This window comes from Emys orbicularis, chromosome 9 (assembly GCF_028017835.1).
Source record: "Emys orbicularis isolate rEmyOrb1 chromosome 9, rEmyOrb1.hap1, whole genome shotgun sequence".
Classification (NCBI taxonomy): domain Eukaryota; kingdom Metazoa; phylum Chordata; order Testudines; family Emydidae; genus Emys; species Emys orbicularis.
This window is the reverse complement of record NC_088691.1, coordinates 20,571,705-20,594,577: the sequence shown is the minus strand read 5'-3', so window position 1 is coordinate 20,594,577 and position 22,873 is coordinate 20,571,705. Positions and strand designations below refer to the sequence as shown.

The 22,873-nt window shown below is 43.0% G+C and overlaps 1 protein-coding gene across 2 annotated transcripts in view; it reads right to left on the bottom strand.

Annotated features, from left to right (window-relative positions):
* Positions 1 to 389: 389 nt before the first annotated feature.
* ZDHHC15 (zinc finger DHHC-type palmitoyltransferase 15) overlaps positions 390 to 22,873 on the bottom strand; it is a 31,660-nt gene continuing 9,176 nt past the window's right edge. For both annotated transcript variants that reach the window (XM_065410892.1, XM_065410891.1), the window contains 9 exons: positions 19,141 to 19,235; positions 17,339 to 17,459; positions 14,646 to 14,715; positions 13,913 to 13,945; positions 12,597 to 12,717; positions 9,911 to 10,043; positions 7,835 to 7,961; positions 6,444 to 6,553; positions 390 to 433 (listed from right to left, as the gene is read on the bottom strand). In XM_065410892.1, the coding sequence (XP_065266964.1) occupies positions 390 to 433; positions 6,444 to 6,553; positions 7,835 to 7,961; positions 9,911 to 10,043; positions 12,597 to 12,717; positions 13,913 to 13,945; positions 14,646 to 14,715; positions 17,339 to 17,459; positions 19,141 to 19,235 (854 nt within the window). The remainder of the gene's footprint in view (positions 434 to 6,443; positions 6,554 to 7,834; positions 7,962 to 9,910; positions 10,044 to 12,596; positions 12,718 to 13,912; positions 13,946 to 14,645; positions 14,716 to 17,338; positions 17,460 to 19,140; positions 19,236 to 22,873) is intronic.

The window sequence follows — 22,873 nt, the reverse complement described above, 5'->3', positions numbered from 1 at the left end:
CACAAATAGGTCAGAGCTATGTAAAGTTTATTTTCTAGATCTCTGAACAAGAAGAGAGAATACTGTAGGCAACACTCTATGCACCACGCTGACAGTTCACCACAGTCCTGGGAGGTTAAAAACATTAAATTAAATTAAAACCCCCTAAACCCCAACCTCTATTACCTTATCTCAGACTTTTCTATTCAAAGCTCTGTACAAACACACCATAATTAATCCTCAGAGTGTCCCTATGAGGCATTATTATCCTATTTCACAGAAAGAGATACAAAGGTTAAATGACAAGGCCTCAGAAGAAGTCCCATGTCAGAGCCAGACTGCCTTGAGTCACCTGAAAATAAAGTGCTGACCTGTCCGAGTGAGTTTTGTACCATCAGATTTGCAAACCGCTATGTCTCCATTTCTATGGCAAGAGATGAACCTTCATGGTAACCTATACAATTGAAAACAAAATGGTTAGAGATAGATAGAATAGTGTTCCTGTCATCCTTATGCTCCAAATACACCTTTAGCTATTAAATGTTATAGATAATTTTTTAAGCACCATTTTAAACAAAATCAGACATTCATCCCCATCCGGGGTAACCCTGCTGATCTCTAAACTGAGAGTTTATTTATTGGCATTATCAGATTCACACTCCATGCCACAGGCTTTAACAGCCACTTCGACAAGTAAAGATCTTCCAATTTTAATGGCATGTTTCAGGTCTGATTAGTCAGAAAATTATACTGTCTTGCTGCTATTGCTCTGGATGTAATCCAAATACTCAGTTATTATAGCTCTTCAGGTGCTGGTACTTTGACTGGAAGGAAAGAGATGGCTAGAAAATGAGATACTGCAAAGCAATATCAGTTGTGTCTCAAATAAATCCATCCCCTTCTATCACATGTATCTGCATGCATTGGAATTTTATCCCTACAATGAAAAAGAGGTGATTTGCTTTGTTTCAAGGATTTATGCAAATTAACTGATGATTTTTCAGGACAGGGAGGTTTCTCTTTATTTAATTCCTCCTGGTCAGAGCACTGCAGTAAGTTCCTCAACTGCAGTCAAGGCAGTTCTCATGCATACAGTATTTCCTAATGAGTAACATTTAAATTGAAATCAGGTGCCTTCAGACATTTGAAGCTTTATGTGATAATCGGTGTTTATCAGCTTCCAACTATTACACAGAATATAGTGGAGTCTGCCATAGGCTGGAACTGAATATGAGATCAATTCAGGAAGAACTGTACTCTCATGATTATGCTCCCAAATTTACTGTACTACATAGCCAAGTACTACATATGATTAATTATATCTAGAATTCTGACTTGCCCTGAAACATACATTTAAATCCACCTGTGTGATTAGTTTTTAACATCATATAGTACATAGATATTTAAAAAGTTGTTGTCCACAGCCACAGAATCCAAGCACACATAGCACCAACAAATTCAGGATTTGGATATTAAGTGCATTCAAGATGAATTTTTAGAAAAAAATGATAAGACTATTTTATAATCTGCCAGCACGTCATTTGGGGGAACTTCCTGACTAGATAGATTAGAGAGAGAAAATGTTTGTGAATAAAGGACAGCATTAATGAAATCAGAAAAATGCCATAACACAAGAATTAAAGTGCATTTGGAAGTGAGTGTTCTTGGTTTCTGGTTGATCAAGAAGCTCAGAATGTTTTTCATTCTAACTGAAATGCTACAATCCTTAGCAAATCTATGTACAAAAAAGTCAGAGCAAAGGTCAACACCCATTTCAAACCGAGAGGGACACAATCTTACAGTGAAGATACAGGCAACTGAGAATATTTGCTTCCATACATCTTCTAGTCCAGATCATGGTGTTCCCCCCTCCTGAATTTCAGTAACACATATCTTGTATTCACAAGTCTCCCAGTTTCCCCTAACATTGATTTTAAAACACTATCCACAGGTAGTTTGCCTTTGCAATTTTTGCTTTTGGCTTTAAGATTATGCTGGGCGTTCGCTTTGGTTATGTTCAGAAAAAATCAATCACAGCACAGGCAATGGATTGTAATGTTGTGGTTAAAAAGGAGAACATTATACAGCAACACTTGATCAAGCATTTTTCTTTCTTTTTTTTAAATTATCTCTGTGGCATGTCACTTCCTCTTCTGCATATGCCTAGAGGAGGGACTCTGATGATGAGAGCAGCTCTTATTACTTCTGTCATAAAGTGCAGGTGCACGAGCAATCATAGGTGTGCGCTGCAGAAGCTCCAAAAGGAGAGACACAGCACTTAAATACATCAGGGGAGGAATCATTCTGCTTTTGGTGTGACTGGCAGTGCCATTTTCTAAGACAGCATGTTCAAAGTTGCTCGAAGTTCATGTTCTATCAGTTCTAGCTTTGGCACTAGTCAAGTAGTGTCCTAAGCAACGAGGGGTAAAGCAAGAACAAAGCCTCACTATCTCTTCTCATCTTTTCCTCACAAACATGTTTTAGTATCACGAGAAGCTATAAACACACAGAACTTTGCTATCTACACTAACAGGAAGTGGTGCAACAATTCAAGGTCTGGAGAAAACATGCCTCTCAAGGGACGGAATTACTCCAGGACTGAGTGCTGCTTATCCAACAAGGACCTTTCATATCATTCATTACAAGGTAAATCCTGACCCTTCTCAGTGGACCAGAGACATTATGGAGTTAATGCAGTTCAGCTGCAGGGAGACTGGATTTGGGCATCCTTGCATGCAGCGGAGCTTTTCTATGAAGGCTCCCTGCAGCACAGTCTACTGGAACTTGGGGAGCGGACAAGACCATCCTGGGCAGTAGGCAGGTATAACTACAACTACAGTACTTCACTGGCCATTCCCTATGCTGCAGTAGTGGCCACAGAAAGACCTAGAGGGAAGATGACGTCCCTCCCGGGGGACCTCCATTGTGCTAAACCCAGTTAGTCAGGCTCACAGCTGGGACAGAGGATTTGCTCTTATGGGAGAAGGGTAAATGGCATGTACTACATGCACTTCCTAGTTCTACCAACTGAATTCCAATATTGAGGCACCTGTCCATAAAACAATACTGACTGGGGACACAGAATGTCATTACCAGAAAATATCTGAGTCACAGACCCAAAACAAACTTTTATTTGGATAAAAACAGAAAGAGCTCCCCACCCACTCCCAAAATGAGTGAGGGGAAAACTAACCTTCCAGTTCTGATGACTGAAGTTCTAATTCCTACCATGTCTAGCTACACAATATACCCAACTTTGTTTTTTTCATTTTGATCTTTAACTCTGTAATACTCTTAGTTTGGCTTTTGTATTCTAGGAAGAAATTCGAGTCCTAGTGGTAGGGCTCTACAAATTCACAACCGTGAAAAACACATCACAGACCGTGAAATTAGACTTCCCCCGTGAACTCTAGCTATTGGAGGGGAGGGGAAAGAGCAGGGCTGGGGGCGCTCCAGCCAGGGGCTCCTATCCATCATCCGGCTCCAGCTGCTCGTCTGCCGGGCTGGGGAGGGACAGGACGACTTCTTCCCCTGCATGGCTGCTCTTTGGGGGAGATCAGACCCACCTCCAATTACCTCCGCTGGTTGCAGGAAGCTCCGTGGCTGCATTGCACCCTCATTGGTTTCAGCTAGGCTCGGAAGGCTGCACAGCCATGGAGCTTTCTGCAGCTCAGGGAGGTGCCCAGAGGTGGGTCTGATCTCCCCTCCTCCCCAAACAGCAGTTGTTCAGGGGAAGAGGAAGTCCCATCCCACCCCAGTCTGGCCAGGACTGGACGCTGGGAGCCCCCGGTGGAGGCGCTCCCAGCAGTATGGGGGAGATCAGACCCACCTCTACCTTTGGGACCCTCCTCCAGCTGCAGGAAGCACGGTTATAACACCCTGAAATTTCAGATATCAAACATCTGAAAATATGAAACTGACCACTTTTAAAACCCTCTGGCTGTGAAATTAACCAAAATGGCCTTACCTATTGGTGCTGAACAAAACTTCACCAAGTTTCAGAGCAAGATGATTGCACACCATTTTCTTCACTGGGAAAGAGCCTAGTACAGGTCACTGATCATTATATGATCACTATAATCATTAGACTGCAGTGTAAAGGCTTGAAACTCAGATTTTGAGAGCTGACTTGGCAAAAGCTAATTTCATTCTTATGCATGCTTATGCTCGTATGTAGAGAGCTAAGCAGACTTTTTATTCAGAGACCATAATACTCTGTAAAAGGTAGGGGACTTGGGAACCACTCCTGAAGGGACGGATTGATTTTTTTTAAATTGTCACAAATAGCACACAGAAAAACACCAATGTTATTTTTTAAAAGTCTATCAGCAATGCAGCACCGCGTCAGACAGATTAGCTGGACTAAAATATACACGTCTTAGCAGAAGCAGATGTTTTTTCAGCACAGATGTACAAAGGCCACTTGAAATCACTTATCTGAACCAATGTTGAAATGAGCCTCTTCAGCCCTGTTCATGACATCTTGGAGTGCTAGTGTCTGAAGTGTGCCTTGGACAAGGCTTCATTTATTTACTTTGTAATGACACATCCCCTCCGCAATAAAACTTTAACACAAGCGAACATTAAACCAGCGGACAGTAAGGCTGCAAGTGCTGTATAGTCAGAAATAAAAAATACTACTACTACTGAGGTCTTATATTGAAATTTTCATCAGTAGATGTCAAAGTGCTTGACAGTCTAACATATTTATCCTCCCAACATCCCTGTGAGATAAGGCAGTTTGATTACCCCCATTTTACAAATGAGGAACAGAGAGGATAAGTGACTTGCCCAAGGTCACACAGGAAGTCTGTGGCAGAGCAGAGAACTGAACCTGGATCCTAGGCTAGTGCCCCAGTAACTGGACCATCCTTCCTCTAGCTCCTTTCTGCATTCTGTAAGTACACAAGACAGCACACACTTATAAAACCTATATAAGCTTTATTTTTTAAACAAAGCTATTGCTTCCACACAGGTCCCCAAGCGTGCACTGTTGAAAATGACTAAAGGGGGCTTCCTGAAAGTGAACTTTAGCATGAACGGTCTTGTTTTAAGCCTGGAAATAGTTAACGTGATACCAAAGCTGAGCTCCTAATGAAAGCCTAGTCTCTATAGCACTAAATGTGCATTAGCAAGCGCTTCACCTGTACTTGCTTAATTCACAAGTTATGGTTACACAAGAGTTTATTATGCTTTCACCATTCCTATAGGAAAAAACCATGATCCAATTATTTTAATAGAAATCTGCTGAGCTTTCATGCCAGGATGGAATCTCTATGCCTTTATTGTTTTCCTTTCTTCACATATGGATGTGGCTATCCTTGCTCCATACAGAAAGCACCTGCCTCATGACACCAAGTGACAATATTTTGGAACCCTAAAACTTGGAGGGCATGAAGCTTTACAGGACACAGGGATGTGTTGATGCTTGTCATCATGTCTGAAGGCTGGAGTTTGGGGGTTAATAAATACACGAGAAAAAAAATTGTGATTCAATAGGCAGAAGCACTGAATTATTTTGAAACTGATTGTAGAGGTATCTTAACCAGAGCAAAAGCAAGCAGAGAGTGGACATATTAGCAGGGGCTATTTCACAGGAGCACCATAGCATAAAAAGGGTGTATATGTTTTTAGAGGTCCATCAAGTCTTATTTCCGTTAATCCAAATATTAATTTTCAATTCATCTGAAATTATAACTGTTGTACAAACAAGCCATTTCACTATAATTGCTGTAGGCACAAGTATTTCTTTAACACCAATTATAGCAGCATGGACAGGTTTGTTTAGGTACCACCTACGTTACAGTCTCACTCTGAGGCAAAGCATAATTGGGCATCCTGACTGATTCACAGTGCCAAAATGCAGTTACTGCACATATGAATGTGCACACACAGACATGTACGCTGGGTAAACATCTCATTGAGCATGCACAGTTTCATGTCCCAAATAACTGTGGGTGCAAATAGTGAGTGAGGTCATATCTTTTATTGGACCAACTCCTGTTAGTGTGAGACAAGCTTTTGAGCCACACAAAGTTCTGAGTCAATAAAAAATATTACCTCACCCACCTTGTCGGTCTAATATCCTGGGGCCGACAGGACTACAGCTATATTGCATACATGGTGCAAAGAGTATTTCCACATCTACGTATTTAATTTGTGGGAGCAATCAAATAGCTTGATGAGGAAAAAACACCATTTCTGCCTGCAACTTGTGGGTGCAAAACTGCAAGTCCAATTATTTGTAGGAGCAGAGCTCCTCCTGCAAAATGAGAGACTCATTTCAAACTTGGGCCTTATGTTTGTTCTATATTCATTAACCAAGTCAGAGCTGTCAGAGACTTAGCCAACGTGCTTTTTCATAAAAACAGCTCTCATAGTGGGTTCTCAGTGACTATTTTTGAATCCACCCAACAGTTACTTTAGTTCAAAACACAGTTAATTTCCTTTTGTTATCATCTTACCATGGTTCTCTTCATCTAATCCATCATCTCCCCACTGCTCTTCGTTTGCTAGCAGTGGATTCTGAGCTTCACACAATGTTCTCATAGGGAAGGAATGTCCATCACCCTTGCTGGGAAGACAAAGGCAGAAAAAAGCTACTTCCAACTTGCTTCATTTGAAGGTTGAAATACAACTTTACTCCTTGTTTTAGGTTTGACTCAAGCCCAAAGCAAGTCTTTGCATTTCCAGAGATTACTTTTAAAGGACTACGTTCTGGAAAATACTGGGTTCAGTTTTGGAACCTTGTTTTGACAGAAGCTTATAGACCATGTTTTAAAGTGACTTTCATCTTGAATTCTTGCAAAAGATCAGTGGGATAAAGATTATAGTCTGAATTCATTACTGGTGTAACTCAAATGGAGTTTAGCCCAATCATTTAAATATAATCAAGATAGATAGCTAATTGTAATCGTTCTAGAGCAGAGGTGGGCAAACTACGGCCCGGAGGCCGCATCCAGACATTTTAATCCAGCTCTTGAGCTCCAGCCGGGGAGTGGGATCTGGGGTTGGGGGCTTGCCCCACTTCGCGCGGCTCCCGGAAGCAGCGGCACGTCCCCCTTCTGCCTCCTACGTGTAGGGGCAGCCAGGGAGCGCTGCAAACTGCTCCAGCAGCTCCCATTGGCCGGCAACCACGGCCAATGGGAGCTGTTGGGGCAGCGCCTGCGGACGGGGCAGCGTGCAGAGCCACCTGGCCGTGCCTCTGCATAGGAGCTGGAGGGAGGACATGCTGCTGCTTCCAGGAGCTGCTTGAGGTAAGCAGGGTGTCAGGGGTGCACCGCCCAGAGCCTGCACCCCTGACACCCTTCTGCGCCCCAACCCCCTGCCCCAGCCCCACCCCAGAACCCGCACCCCCCCAGCCGAAGCCCTCACCCCCCACCAACCCCCAATTTTGTGAGCATTCATGGCCCGCCACACAATTTCCATACCCAAATGTGGCCCTTGGGCCAAAAAGTTTGCCCACCCCTGATCTAGAGTGAGAGAGACTGACACACACATGTCCACAGAGAAGGTCCAGACCACCTGTACACTATGGAGCTGTGCTCCGTGGCAGTTTCATTCATCCATGTTAACAGGAAGCCTGGGTGGACAAGGCAAAGATGTTTGCTGATGGGTCTATGCCTAACCATCTTCCAGTCAGCAGTACAGGTGGAAGCGTAGCAATGAGGCTGCAGCAGCTGCTGCTTAGGAGTGACTCCCTAACCACTTCTCATCTACATGCGAAGATACCAGCTCCTCTTGATTCTTGCAGAACTCCGCAATACATAGCTGGTCGACACTCAGGCTGGGACCAGGATTTGGCCCTCAGTTTCATGGTATTGGCCTCTTTTCCACTGTTTTGATTACCACTTACCTGGATACAACAGGTAGTAACCACAGCTTCTTTTCCTCTCCAAACACTTGCTGAAGATTCTTTACGAAGCCCAGATTGAATCCATTTTTATCTGGGCCATTTTGAAACACTGGAGCTGAGAATGCCTCTAGGGACAGATACCATTATAGGGAAAAAAACGAAAGAAGCAAATGTTAAATAAAATATTTTATGCTGAGGCTGCAACATAAGGTGTCTAAGATTTTTCAAAATCTTGCTTTGTTACACATTAAAGTGATACTGTATCTTCATGAGAATTTATAATGGACAAATCCTGAGATCCCTTCCTCACTTGTAAACTTCATCAAAATCAAAGGAAGCCCATTTAGACTATTAGGAAAATAATACATATTTAATCAATGCAAAGTAAATTACCGTGTATATGCTATACAGTAGCCATCTTTGAGTACACTAAGCCAGTGGCTCTCAACCACGGGTAAGTGTACCCCTGGGCATACTCAGAGGTCTTCCAGGGGGTACATCAACTCATCTATATATTTGTCTAGTTTTGCAACAGGCTACATAAAAAGCACTAGCGAAATCATTATAAACTAAAATTTCCATACAGACAGTGACTTGTTTATACGGCTCTATATACTATACACTGAAACGTAAGTAAAATATTTATATTCCAATTGATTTATTTTATAATTCTAAAAATGAGAAAGTCAGCAATTTGTTAGTAACAGTGTGCTGTGACACTTTTGTATTTTTAGGTCTGATTTTGTAGGCAAGTAGTTTTTTAAGTGAGGTGAAACTTGGGGGTACACAAGACAAATCAGATTCTTGAAAGGGATACAGTGGTCTGGAAAGGTTGAGAGCCACGGCACTCAGCAATTAAACATACCACACCGTGGACCAAAATGGAAAAGTTACAGGGATGAATGTGGAGATCACAGGCATTTCTTTTTGCATGCCTATACATCTTTACATTATTATTTCTCTTATATTAAAATTGATGGCATGGATTTGGTTTTGCAGATGAAACCCACAGAATAATCATAAAACCAATTAATGATGTTTTCATTTAATCCCCCAAACAAAAATTATAGAATGAAGTTTATTATTTAATGTGTTTAAACATTCTTTCATGAGACGTGCTCTGAATTTCACTGGAAAGACACAAAAATTGGAGAATTTCTAATCCAAAGACTGGAAGCATAAAACGGAAACAAAGTCCCTTCTACGAACCATATCTCAAGTATGGAAATTCAGACTGCTTGATGAATTAACACTTATCTATTAAGAGTTAGGGTAGGATATACAGACCCGGTGTTGAGAGATAAAAGCGGTGCAGGGAGAAAATGATAAAATAGAGGGCATTAGAAATAGTATTTTTGAAGTTACCTTCTACACTGTTGTGCAGAGACCTAATGCTTCAGGCTAGCACAAAGGCCTATAGATGAGATCTAGTGCCCTTTGAAAACGAGTTTTAAAGGCAAACCTATACTAGGTCTGTGCAAGAAAGAGAGATTAATTGTGTGTGTGGAACTTTGCAAAAAAAAGTTTCAATTTTGTTTCAAGCCACTTTGTCATTCAAAAATGTCACAAAATGGTAGTATCTGCATTGAAAAACGTGATATTTGTGCTCTGATGTGAAACCTGATCTTCATCCAAATGCATTTTCAAATTTTGAAACTTGGAAGATTTTTGACTCAAAAACCATGGAATTTCAGCAGTTTTTCACAAAATTGGTCCAATTCCACACAGTCCTACCCCTCATTCACCATCAGAAAAGATGGATGTCTTTTTGCTCAAACCCACTTGCTGTTTTAGGGCCTGCTCCAGCAAACACACATGTAAGTAAATTTACTTACGGGTAGTCCCACTGACTTCAGTGAGTAAAGTAATGCATAAGCATTTGCAGGATTGGGCCCTTCTATTTTAGTCTCCACGTCTCCAATTGAGCTTTTGTCAGCTGAAGAGGAAAACCACCAGCAGTGAGAATTAGAAATCTTTTTATTTAAATGCTTTTTCAAATATTTGCTAGTATACCTAGAGGTGAACAGCACATGCTTTTTTAGAACATTGCTTTATGGTGTACACATGGAATCTTACCCAAAGTAGACTTATTTCTACTGACGAGCCAACAGTGGTAGCCAAAGAGAAACATCAGGCTTAGAAAGAACATGACTGCCACAAAAAGAAGGAAAAGCACATGGAACTTGGAACGTCCATTGGTCAATTCGTCCTAGAAATAAAAGCAAAAAAGGATAAAGGACACGAAAAACACAGAGAAAGAAATCTTGGTGCCTAAAGGAATCAGCTGTTGTTACACTGTATTTACTAAGAATATGTAGGATGTGTGGGGTTTTCAGACTTGCAGAAAAAAAAAAAAATCACCTCTCCCTATGATGAACAGACAAGACAAAAGAAATAAGCTGGCTCTTTCCCTCATCACTTCCAAAGCAGATATACAGTGGGGCTTTGCTATTAATTCTTTGTATGGAACAGGGCCAGTATGTTCACAGTCCCCCATATGGGTATGAGAAGTGTCTCCTATGCCCACAGTGAATTTGGCAGGCAATAACAAGTGCTTTGAAAGCCTGTTCACATTCTGCTGAGTTTTCTTTAATCTTCACATTTTCCTGGATGCACATTAATACGCTGCCATCTTTTCCAATGGCTACATTCCAATTTAAGAGATCAGAAATTTGAACTCCCTCTCTCAGCTATAACAGCAACAAGCAGGTACATCAAATCCTGATGACAGCTGTCTACAGTTAGTAATAGCCCAGAAAATCTTACAGGTGGCTGAAAATGCTTCATTTCACATTAAACTGTTGGAGCATGAGGACCCCTCTGGCACTTAACTCCTGCAGTTTAGAGACAGACTGTACCTACCCCCTGCAAGTGAGCAAATGTGCAAAAGCCTTCCTCCATCTTACAAGTCCTACATAGCGTAATGGAGAGTTACAATACCTTTGCCCTCCTTAGCACGTGGACTAATTCCCATTAGTGCCCCACAGGGGTGTCTGGGTTGGAGGTATGGTTTACAGCACCATCGGTTATAAAATTGAGGCCAGAGAGATTAAGGGTACATCTACACTGCAATAAAAACACCCACAGCTGGACCCAAAGCCCAGGCTCCAGTCTAAGCCCCAATGTCTACACTAAAATTTGATAGCTTCACAGCCTGAGTCAGCTGACACAGGCCAGCTGCGGGTGTTTTACTGCAGTGTAGACATACTCTAAGTGACTTGGCCAAAGTCACAAAGTGAACCATCAGGCGTTAGAAAGCAAGAGTCTTGAGGCTCCATCTCCTGGTCCGTCAGCTGACACTGCCTCCATATAAACCAACTGTAATATAAAGTAGTGCTCAGTATTTCAGTCTGACTTTTAAGCCAAAAAAGAGAAACTATAAGGAGACAATGAAGGTCAAAGCAGTTTCTTTGGATGCCATATCCTAATATGAATGTGTGTAGATCAATGGCAGGACAAAGCTCTTTATATTAGTTCTAACTCAGAGAAAAGAAGAGGAGGGCAGGTGTACTGCAGGAACTAAGCTTATGGAGACAAGCGGGCAAGTAACATCATGAAAACTAACACCCAGGTAGGTTTAATTTACTCTTCCTCTCACTTGCTCCCTTAACACACTAGACTTGATCCACAGGAGCAAGGATTCAGAGAAGGTTGGGAAAGTGGGTCTGGGAATTACAGGAAACAAAGTCACAGAAAAGAATATACTCCACTTAATAGTTTCCTGCAATGCTAATGAAAATGTGTATGTAGTGATCATGCAGCCACTTAATACATTTCAAATGTTGGTTCCTTGCTAATTTTTACCCAGGAGACAACTATCCCCCCAGGCAATACAAGCACATAAAGAGATGAGATGACATAATTTTTCAGTATTTCCCAAATAATAGTTGTACTTGGATTTAGGAAGATTCTTCGTGTTCTGTTGCAAGATCACCACAACGATGTACTGATTCTGACTTGCTTCATACTTCTACCTCTCTAGTCATAAAGGTCATTCCAGACATGATTGATATTCATTTGTAGTTCTCTTATATCTGATCTCTCTCTCTGCGAGTCTTTACATTCCCCTTACACAATACATAGGACAGTTAAAAAAAATGAATACATTAAAACTGCAACTGGCAACAGTGATCCCTGTGCTGTGTTGCTCAAATCAGTTCTGGCACAGCGTGTGTTATTGTTACCTTCGTTCTCCCCCCATCACTTACTCCTTCTTATAGTTTAAACACACTCACTTGTATTTTGTCTAAAATTAGGCTGCAAGTTCTGGGTCCTAAAGACTGGCTGAAAATGTGCCCTTTCATGCACAAATTTGGTAGCATTTGTAGAAGAAATTTAAAATCAGGTTTAGCATTTTTCAGCCAAAACCTTTCTACAACTGGAGCCTATTTTCTCTTCAGTTTGTGCATACACCTCTACCCTGATATAACGCGACCCGATATAACACGAATTCGGATATAACGCGGTAAAGCAGTGCTCCGGGGGGGCGGGGCTGCGCACTCCGGCGGATCAAAGCAAGTTCGATATAACGCAGTTTCACCTAAAATGTGGTAAGATTTTTTGGCTCCCGAGGACAGCGTTATATCGGGGTAGAGGTGTATTTCAGTCACAATGTGAGTTAAACTGACATACAGAATTTAAGACAAAGCCCCCTACTACTGAAATGCAATATATTTTTCTGTGGAATGACAGTAAGAGTAACACAGCAGAGTTTAAAGCCACAATAAGAGTAATAAAATACATAAAAGTAACATTAACTTACTGTCCAATACTTGATGACATACTTGAAGACTGTTGCAGCAATATACATGCAATACAACAAAGAATACATTAAAAACAGTAGAAAGAATTTGTAGTTAGAAAATCCAACGCAGTTATTCACCCTAGAGAATTAAAGCAAAGTTGAAATCAGGATACTTACAGCACACGTGGTCCAAAGACAAGGAATACGAAAGTGATTTTTAAAAAATTTTTCTTTATGTGCTTGATTATATAAAACAATCTGTTCAATAATAGCGCCCCTTAGTGGTAACAATGAAATGTAACTGAGTTCTTGTTTACTTTTGTATTTTACCTGCAAGCAAGAGTCACACCAAGCAAAACATGATAAATGTATTTGATAACATCAAAAGACCAGACCTCAATCAGTTTGGTCTCATTGCTAGTTTGCCACAGAGATGGGCTCAAGCTGCAAAATTCATATCTGTATCTGGATTTCAAATGCCCCAAACTCTGAAGGTATTCAGATTTGGGATTTTGATTTGGCTTGTATGGGCCATTTGGGCCTCATTCACCACTGATATCCACCTCGTGGAAAATTTACTCATGTGCAAAGTGAGTGCAAAATGGTAGTAAATCAGAATTCTCCATTCACATTGGTGGTAGCGTCTTATGCCTTCTTTATACATGTGTAAATCTCTCCACTAGGTGTAAATCAGTGGTGAATCAGACTCACATCTGGACCTGGGTTCAAATTTGGAACCCCCTACACAGACGTATGTCTGTGTTGACTCTGGTTCCTGATGTCTCCCTTCTAGTAAAGGGTAGAGAGTAGCAGAGCTGGGAAAACCCAATGACAATAATTCAAAAATCATAACACAGGTAGTTCTGGGAAATAAGTATATGGGGGCAAACTCTCTAAGTGTGATCTTAAATTTTTCATGCACTATTCTGCAGACACTATCATATATGCACAAATGACACCATTTCATATGCATACTGCATGCAAATATTATTGGTGGGTGCAACTACTAACTGCTTGCCCAAATGATTATGTACCCAAAATGAAAGGTAGGGTTGAGGCACGTTTACAAATCTGGGTAATAATCTAAGAGAACATTAGTTTATAACAGCTTTCAAAAATGCAGTTAATAAAACAAGAATATTCCTTATTTGTCCTTCAAAAGAAATCAAACGCTCCAAGCAAGCCTTCCCAGTATGGCCATTTCATTCAGTGCCAAACACAGAAAGAGAGACATCCTCCGTGATAAAAGAAAGAGGCATGCGGACACTATACCAACAAAAGGATTTAAACAGCCTTTACTTTCAGAAAGATACAGACCAATATCCTGGACATACCATGGGCAATGATGATCCATTTTTAACACACACCTGCAAAAGGAAAGAAAAAGAATACAACAAGGAGGATCCTTATGTTTGGAACTTAAACAGACTCATAAACAAAGACTCCACCAACTGTAGGTCAGCAACAAAGTCTTCAGTTTTGTGTTGTATTTCTACAAAGAGATAGATTTAAGATGGCTGCTATCATTCCATCATTCTTAAGGCAGCCACCATTTTTAAGGTGGACTATTTGTTGTTGTTGTTGTAAGAGCTACCGACGTCCTTGGTGCTGTACAAGACAAAAAATGAAGATGGTTCCTGCTCTGGAGTGCTTACAATCTCTGCATTACCAATACATAGCAAAGGCCTGACATATTAAAAAAAAAAAAAAGATTATTTTTTGAGTGCACTGACAGTAGCTAGTGCCTTTCATAAGCTGGCAAACCTTCCACCAGATTCACACCCATGCAGGCACTAGTGTAGGAAACTATAACCACAAAACTTCTTAGGGACACAAAGTGTTTTGGGAGTGCAAATGCTAACACTTTCGTGCATGTAGGTGCTGGCACACACATGTGCACAAGACCTAGCAGAGCCTTTTTGATTGTTTCGCCCTTACTGTTTGGCTGTTCTTGAACACAGAAAAACACAGTACCTCTGTGTTTATAAGGACATGTTCAAGACATTGTCATTTTTGTTGCTTAGCAGTGACTCAATTCACTGGTGTCAAAACATTTCAATAACTTACATAGCACAAACAGAACAGTGGTGACAACGGTCAGGCTTGATTAGCTGGCATCTATCACAGAATCGAATAGCTAAAATTAAACACAGAAGCATTAGTGTTAGTAGTTCGTGTTAAATAATGAGCAAGAAGAGAACACACACTTAACACTCTGTTCATGTTCTCATCCTTTCCCGCATAACTGGCTTCCTATACAACTTGACAGTTGATTCAGGCTGCCAGGCAAAAAACAGATAAATGGTGGTCCTAATACTTCTAGGGGCTGGCTTTGCAGTGAATGTATATCCAGCTCGAAGGTAGTCAAAAGAAACATAGAAACAGGATGTGTGTGTACATGTACATTTGTGTTGTGGCTTTGAAAAAGCTCCATTTAAACAATGGTCTAGTACAAAAGTTGCTTACTTCAGATCCTAAGATTGCTGCCTAAAGAATACACCAGCCTGAATGCTGCAGCAACTCCAACCATAGAACTCCTTTAGGCTTCAACAAGAGTTCCATGTGTTACTCCGGAGGGCATTCTGTGCCAAAAACTTAAAAATTCTGTGCACAGTATTTTAAAATTCTACAAATTTTATTTGTCAAATAAATGTGGAGGCTCCAGCATGGGTTTGGTGAGCACAGGCCACTGGCTGCACAGAGGTGGGAGATCACTGTGCAGCTTCCCCCCGGGACACGGACTCAGCAGTGAGGCTGTACCCAACCCTGACATAGCACAAGGACCGGGCCTGCCCCAGAAACACCCCAGGACCCCGCCCCTGTGCCAAGTGCACCAGGTGTGGGCAGGCAGGCTCAGCCAGGCAGGATCCAAGTGTAGAGGGGCTTAGTGTGAGGGGATCCAGGTGTGGGTTGAGGGGGTTCTGTGTGGGGCAATCTGTGTGCGGGTGGCTCAGTGGGGGATCTGGATGCACAGGGGCTTGTTGGGGGGTTCTGGGTGCAACGTTAATGGGACTCTGCAGGTGGGCCCAGATGAAGGTGGTCGGGGCTCAGCGGGGGGTGTGTATCTGGCTGTGAGGGGACAGAGATCGGCAGGGGAGTCCGGATACGGGTGGTGGTGGTGGGGGAGCCTCAGTGGTGGGGTTCAGATGCTGGGGGAGTGGGGCGGGGATCCAGGTGCAGCTAGTTGGGGCTCAGTATGGTGGGGATCCGGGTGTGAGTGGCTCGTCAGGGTGGTCCAGGTGCAAAGGGAGTGGGGCTCGTAAGGGATGGGGAGTGGGGGTGTTTCTGTTTGCAGGGGAGGGGTGAGGTTTGGTGGGAGGGTCTGGATATGAGGCGGTCTGGATGCACAGGGGATGGATGGATGGCGGAGCAGCTCCCTGTACAATGATCCCTCCCTCTGCAGCTGAGGAGCAATGGATGCAGGAAGCACGTTGGGGGTGGAGTTTGCAGAGCTTCCTACAGCTGGGGGGCGAAATCTGGGGGAGGATCTGACACAGCCCTGCAGGGCCGGCTTTAGGCCGATTCCCCTGAATCGGGCCCCATGCCAGCAAGAAGAGCGCCTAACTTAGGCGCCTTTTTAATTTTTTTACTCACCCAGCGGCGGTCCGGGTCTTCAGCGGCACTTCGGCGGCGGGTCCTTCACTCGCTCCGGGTCTTCAGCGGCATGTCCTTCAGTGCCACGGAAGACCCAGAGCGAGTGAAGGACCCGCGACCGAAGTGCCGCTGAAGACCTGGACCACCGCCGGGTATTTGAATCGGGCCCCGCACTTCCTAAAGCCGGCCCTGCAGCCCTGGATGCCGTGCAGGGGAAGAGGAAGTCCCACGTCCTCCCAGCCCAGCTGGGACTAGTAGCTGAGCCCAGCACAGGGTAGGAGCCACCAGCCGGGTCTTCCCAAGTCCCGTCCCCTGCCCCACTGTGATTTACCTCTCTGCCAGCTGCACTGGGCATCCAAAACATACTGCTGGGGAGGGTCACATGACCGCTCTTGTGGCTTCCCTTTGCTTCCCTGTCAGAAAGTCATTTTTCTGCGGGGAAGCAAAGAAATCTGCAGGCGACAAATTCTGTGCATGCGCAGTGGCACAGAATTCCCCCCAGGAGTAACAATGTGTATTTGGCTGCAAAACTAGGTCCAGGAGGGACAATAACTGTTGACCTCATTATGGGACCATGTCCTGCAGTCTTTACTCAGGCCAAACCCTCTTTGAAATGGGAAAAAAGGGCTACATGATTTGGTTCTACACATATGTGTAATTTGGCTTCCATCTTTGAGGGGGCAGCTTCAGTCAGGCCAAAGGGGCCACACGGTGGGGCAGGGGAACAAATTCCATGCCTGCCCGAGCTGCAGTTTGGGGGGGGGAGGGAAGAGGGAGATACCCTCTTATCCCCCCCAAGCTATGCCCATGATTCTACATTAATAAGTATAGCCTGGGAACCCAACTACGGTCTCCAAACTATAAATACAGAAAGGAAGACAACATAAGGCTACTAAGCACCCGGCACTCTATTTGGAAATGGGATAAGTAATCAAGGATTTCTCGTTTTCCCCAATCAGGAGGGTTGGAGGAAGAAGCCAGGAAGGAAATCCTTTTAAACTAATATTATTTCCTCAGCATTAAAGTTCTGAGCACCGAAATCCTTTAGCAGTATGTCTTGGCACGAGGGATTTGCGGTTACTTGCCAGTATAAGCTGGATTGCCAGCATACAATGCTTAGCAAGATTGAATAGATTTACATCAACAAAGCCCTCTGCTTAGCTGACCTCCATTCCCCGTTCTTGTGTACACTGGCAACTTCCTTGCAATTTCGACAAGAATCTGCCTCTGCACCTCCGGTCTCTCTTCATTTTCATAGCGCTCTTTGTCAGCATAGGACATATGGAACTAGAAGCAGAAATGATGAGAGGACCAGTTATCCATGTGTAGTACAGTAATATTTCAAAGGCAGGCCAGGTTGGAAAAGCCATTATCCTCCCACTACTTCCAAAGCACAAACATTAATCACACTTAGAAGGGCTTTCATTTATGAGATAAACAGAGAGGTATTCACTGTTGGACAGACCAAATGCTGGGGAACTAACTGATTCACTCATAAGAGACACAAACTGAAACTCAGGTCACAGCATAATATATTAGCTTCACTACATGTTGCCTTAGATGTTTTCTCTTCATTAAATAACTACAATAATAATGATGATAATAATAATAGCGGCACTTACATTGCACGTTATGAGGCAGATTCTTTTCTCAGTTACATTAGTTCAAATCTGGAGTATTCCACTGACATAAATTTACATCTTTGTAACTAAGCTCAGACTCTGGAGCGGTATTTTTGAAGGGCTGCACAAACATTCATTAACTCAACCTCATAACAGCCTTCTGAGGTTGGTATTTTGCCAAATATTTTACCAAGGGGTATAATGAAGCATAAAGAAGTGAAGTGACTTGAGTATAGTCAGACAGTAAATCAATGTCAGAGCAAAGATTAGAATCCAGGAGCTCCTGGCTCCCAGTCCTGTGCTCCAATGAGGCATGGCCTCTGTCTTAAAATACCCTAAAATTAAGAATATGATTTGTCAAGTAAATGAATCACAATCTGCATTTTGGTGAAGTGATTCCTCCAAATGCCTCTTCTCCCTCGTTGTTGTGCTCTTGGACAGTGATTTTTCTATTTCTATTATCACCACAGAAGGACATTTTGCTACTGGGATAAGTGTCTCCTATGTGTATATAGGCAGGGATTGGCAAATTAAACAATAGACACATGCCTAGGGGCCTGGCTCCCACAGTCATGTGATGTCAGAATTTCAGCTTTCATTTAAAACAAAAAATATGTTTCAAGCCTTCATGGTTGCCAACCCCCACCCCGAAAGTATGAACCGAGTGTAATCAATGCAGTGACATTTGTCTGAGTCTGCAGATAGCCTCCAACCGAGGGCAGACCAGCCAACACTAGAACCAGGGAGAAAAATCACCTGGCCCACACCCACTCCAGGAGGACAACTGACATGCCTCCAAGGGTGCAACACTTTTGCTGCTCAAGAGGCCCTGTCACCACTACCAGTGCACCCTTTGGGGACCTCCAGGCAGGCATGCCTAGGGCTCCATATTGTTTTAATCCAGCTCTGTATACAGGAGCCAAATCTCAAGGTCCTTACTCAGGAAAAATTGTCATGGAATTGGTGTGAAGTTAGACTGAGTAAGAACCTCAGGATTGGTTAAATGCTTAGGGATCGAAGACATTAAAATATGTAAATTAACAATAATAAATCCCATTATCCTCGACCATTTAAAATCCTGTTAGCTCCTAAACCACTTGAAAGTAAAGCAACACCATGCCTGCTCTAAGCTCCATAGACAGCTTAATTTAAACAATTCTCAGAACGGTTCAACTGCACTCTTTTTTATGGACAGCCACAGACACGTTTCCATCTAGCCAGGAAGCCTCATCAGTTGTCCCTGGCCACAATAGTATAGATGGATTTCTTGAATTCTCCCTTTGTCTCCACTTTCTTTTTTTCATTGTCTTAGGCTTGCAGTGGATGAAAAGTACTTAGGCTCTTACCTTTTTATCTGGCTGCAGCGGAAGAGTAAAAACAGACTTCCAGTATGTCCACACAAAGAGCACAAAGATGACATGGAATACTATGAGGTAGGCCACTAAGCGAAGAAAAGAATAATGAATCATAAGCAGAAGTCACTCTATACTCTTCACCATTCAGGGTGCTTCATTTAAAAAATATTATGTTCCAACGGAATTTTATATCACGGGAAAAATCAAATATCTTATGAACTGTTAACTACAGCTGTCAAAGCTCATTGACAAAGCAAAATGGCAAAACATTTCTTTTCAGCAAGTAGGCAAAACAGGAAATGATCACAGCTGTGGGGCAGGGTTGTAATCCAGAGATGTCATTATCATATGAAAAACAAGGTACCTGGAACAATCTTATTTCAATATACAAACTTCTTTACTTGAAAGAATTTGGGAGGACACGAGACATTGAAATGAGGCATATGAAGAGACTCAGAAGGGCAAAGGGCAGTTCTGCATCAGCTTTGCAAAGCACTTGGATATCTTTTTAAATGCTCAAACACACTACAATATTAACTACTGTTATATCCATGGGCGGCGGGGAGCATAGGCCGGGGAAGGCTGTGCCTACCCAAACAGCCTAGTGTGGCCCTGCCCATGCTCTGCCCACAAGATCCCTCCTGCCTGCTTCCAGTTCCCTTCCTGCTCTTCTGTGGCGGGGCCGGTATGCACAAGACCTGGGGCTGTGGCCACGCTGCACTGCCCGTCTGTCCACCCATGCTGGGACCACACGCCTGCCCAGTGCTCCGGGGCTGGGGGCACTCCGGCTGTGCCGCCCACCCACTCAGCGCTGGGACGGAGGGCATGCAGGGGGGACTGTGGGGGAAGTGGTGCTCCGGGCTCCGGCGAGCAGAAGTGGAGGTGCAGGGCCTCGGGTAGGGGGGAGGGCCAGGGGCTAGCCTCCCCCAATGGCACGTTCACCCACCACCCACAGTTATATCTGCAAATACAAGACAGCCTTATTTATAAGTGTGTCACTTAAAAATAGATACAATATGTGCTTTTCCCGATCATGTTGAACTCAGAATTAAAATGACCACCACAGGAAGAGTCAGAAGGCTATAGTCCAAAGCAAATCCTGTTTCCTTACTCAGATTTTATGGCAATTTAGCTAGTGTAAAGGCTGAGTACAGACTTGAACATTTGGCCCTTTCAATGTGAATAATAAATTATCCACATTGGGGCAGGTACGTTATTGATAACTTCAGTTTATTTATTTGAAGTGTGCTCATCACACTGCCTCTGGGCACACACACAATTAAAAAAACCTCAAAAATAATCTATTGCAGAGCTGAGAATAGAACTCAGGTCCCCCTGATTTCTGGTCTTGTTTCTTACCCACAAGACCATCCTTCTTCAGTTAGCTTTTTTGCACAATTCTATGCAATATGAGATTACACCTTCCTCTGAAGCATCCATGTTGCCCACTGTTGTAGACAGAATGCCTGTTTAGATGCATTATTGATCTTTCCAGTGTGTCATTCGCTATATATAGAGAGAACTAGAGTACAGTAATTTAGGAAGTAATGTAGGATTCTCTGTGCATACCAATAATATACATGGTATGTACACATGTGCCGGACTGAAAAAATTCTGAGAGGTTGAGGTGTCCTAAAAGCTCTTTTCCTTTCTCTGTGAAATAAACAGTAGCTTACTTCACAACCCCTCAAAGGCCTGGTCTACACTGGGGGGGAAATCGATCTAAGATACGCAACTTCAGCTACGAGAACAGCGTAGCTGAAGTCGACGTATCTTAGATTGACTTAGAATTACTTACTTCGCGTCCTCGCAGCACGGGATCGACGGCCGCGGCTCCCCCGTCAACTTTGCTTCTGCCTCTCGCCGAGCTGGAGTTCAGTGGTCGACGAGAGAGCGATCAGGATCGATTTATCGCGTCTACACTACACTCGATAAATCAATCCCCGATAGATTGATACCCCAAGACATACCCCAAGACATTTTCCGTGCTCCTTCCCAGGACTTACTGAGTGACATCAGTAAAGAATTTTTACTCTGGATAGTGCAAAGTAGTCTTAAGCAAGTCACCCTTATTTAAGAAAGCTCATCTCAGGAGTAATGGAATTCACACTGGAAATGGCTCCCACTGAGGTAGATCCAAATATTCCACTGACTTCAGATGAAACAGCGAACTGCAGAACAGCAATGCACTGTTTTTGGGGGCACATATTTTTAAACAACATAGGCAGAATGAAAAAGACATAACTAAGGGATGCTAGTTATTTGGGAGTGACAAGCCACTAGCTCATTCTGTGGTATCCCAGCAGGAAAGGGCAAGCACTCAGTCATTCTTAAACCAGCATTTAAGGAGATAACTCTTGCTGATAGTTTAGTTATGCTGGTTAGGTGGCACAGTGGGGCTTCTCTGGGAAAAAAGGGTCAGGGTGAGCAAACTTTTCTCCAGGGAACTTACATGCAGTGATTTAAGTTCACTGGCAAACTTTACAAATAAGATATATTTTGCTGGATCATCATTAACTTATTGCCATATTTTCTACATTTCCTTTGTGACCACGTAAGATATTAGGGCAGTACTTTGCTGCAAAGAGAACCTGCTTGGTGCACTGAAAGAGGAGGCCATCAGGGAGTGAGTTACAACTCCCCAGTTCTCTGCTTTGGAAGCTGTTCTTGTGTGTTCCGGCTGACATGGGTCCTCAAGGGCCAGTCTGCCAGATGAGGATCAGTAAAGCTGCTACGCCTCCCCATCCCCTGGGATGGGTTGTGTGGGAGCTATGTATGCCAGCTGTACACCTGCTGGGGACTCTCCCATGCTGTGGAAATCTCCAGCAGGGGAGAAAGTGCCAGACTGCATCCCCTTTGTACCATTAAAGTAGCACAAAAGGGATGGAGCAGGACAGAGAATCTGGCTCAAAGGGCCACATGGCAAAACTCCCATTGACCCCATCGCATGGGGCTGGAATTTAACCCACTGACAGTACGTGTCAATGGTAGCTCTGTCTAATCCTGCCTGCTCCTCCTGCCTGATTTATTCAGTGACCTTGCAGTTCTGTTTCTGCTCCCATGAGAATAAACTGTCACATTACTAAACAAATTTGAAGAAGGTGCATGCGAACAAGGAGAGTGCAGTGGTGAACTAGTAATGGGACATAAAACCTTTCACCCCTAGGCCACTAGTCATAATTCATATAGAGACTGTAGTCTGAAAGTCATTATTATTCAATGGCTGCCCAGTGGCCTATGGAAAATGAGTTTAGTGGTCTTGGTCAAGAGGCATCTATTTTACAAAACCATTACAAGTGGCATTAATTGAATGCCTCAATACAGCAATGAAGAAAATTAATTGGGTCCACAGAGACTGAAATACTGTTTAGAGATAGTATTTTTACAGAAAAAGTAGGATAATGTGTGTGAAGGTGATTTGGGAGCATGCCCTGTTGCCCGTGTTGTACTTGTTCTGGGAATAAACAGAGGATTTCCACTTCCAATTGGCACCTTTCACTAGTACAGAGAGAGATTAGAACACTTCTCTTGATACATGCTATATATATCCTGGTAATCTGCAATCAGGAGGAAGGAAATATTGAAAGAGTATGATGGTTTAATGGAATTCTACAAGAAGTTATTGTTTGTGGTCTGATGGAGTGTGGAAATGTTTGCTTTTAAATTTTCTTGTTACTGAACTGAAAGATCCTACTATTTGGAGATTCAGTGCGAATACCCTTTC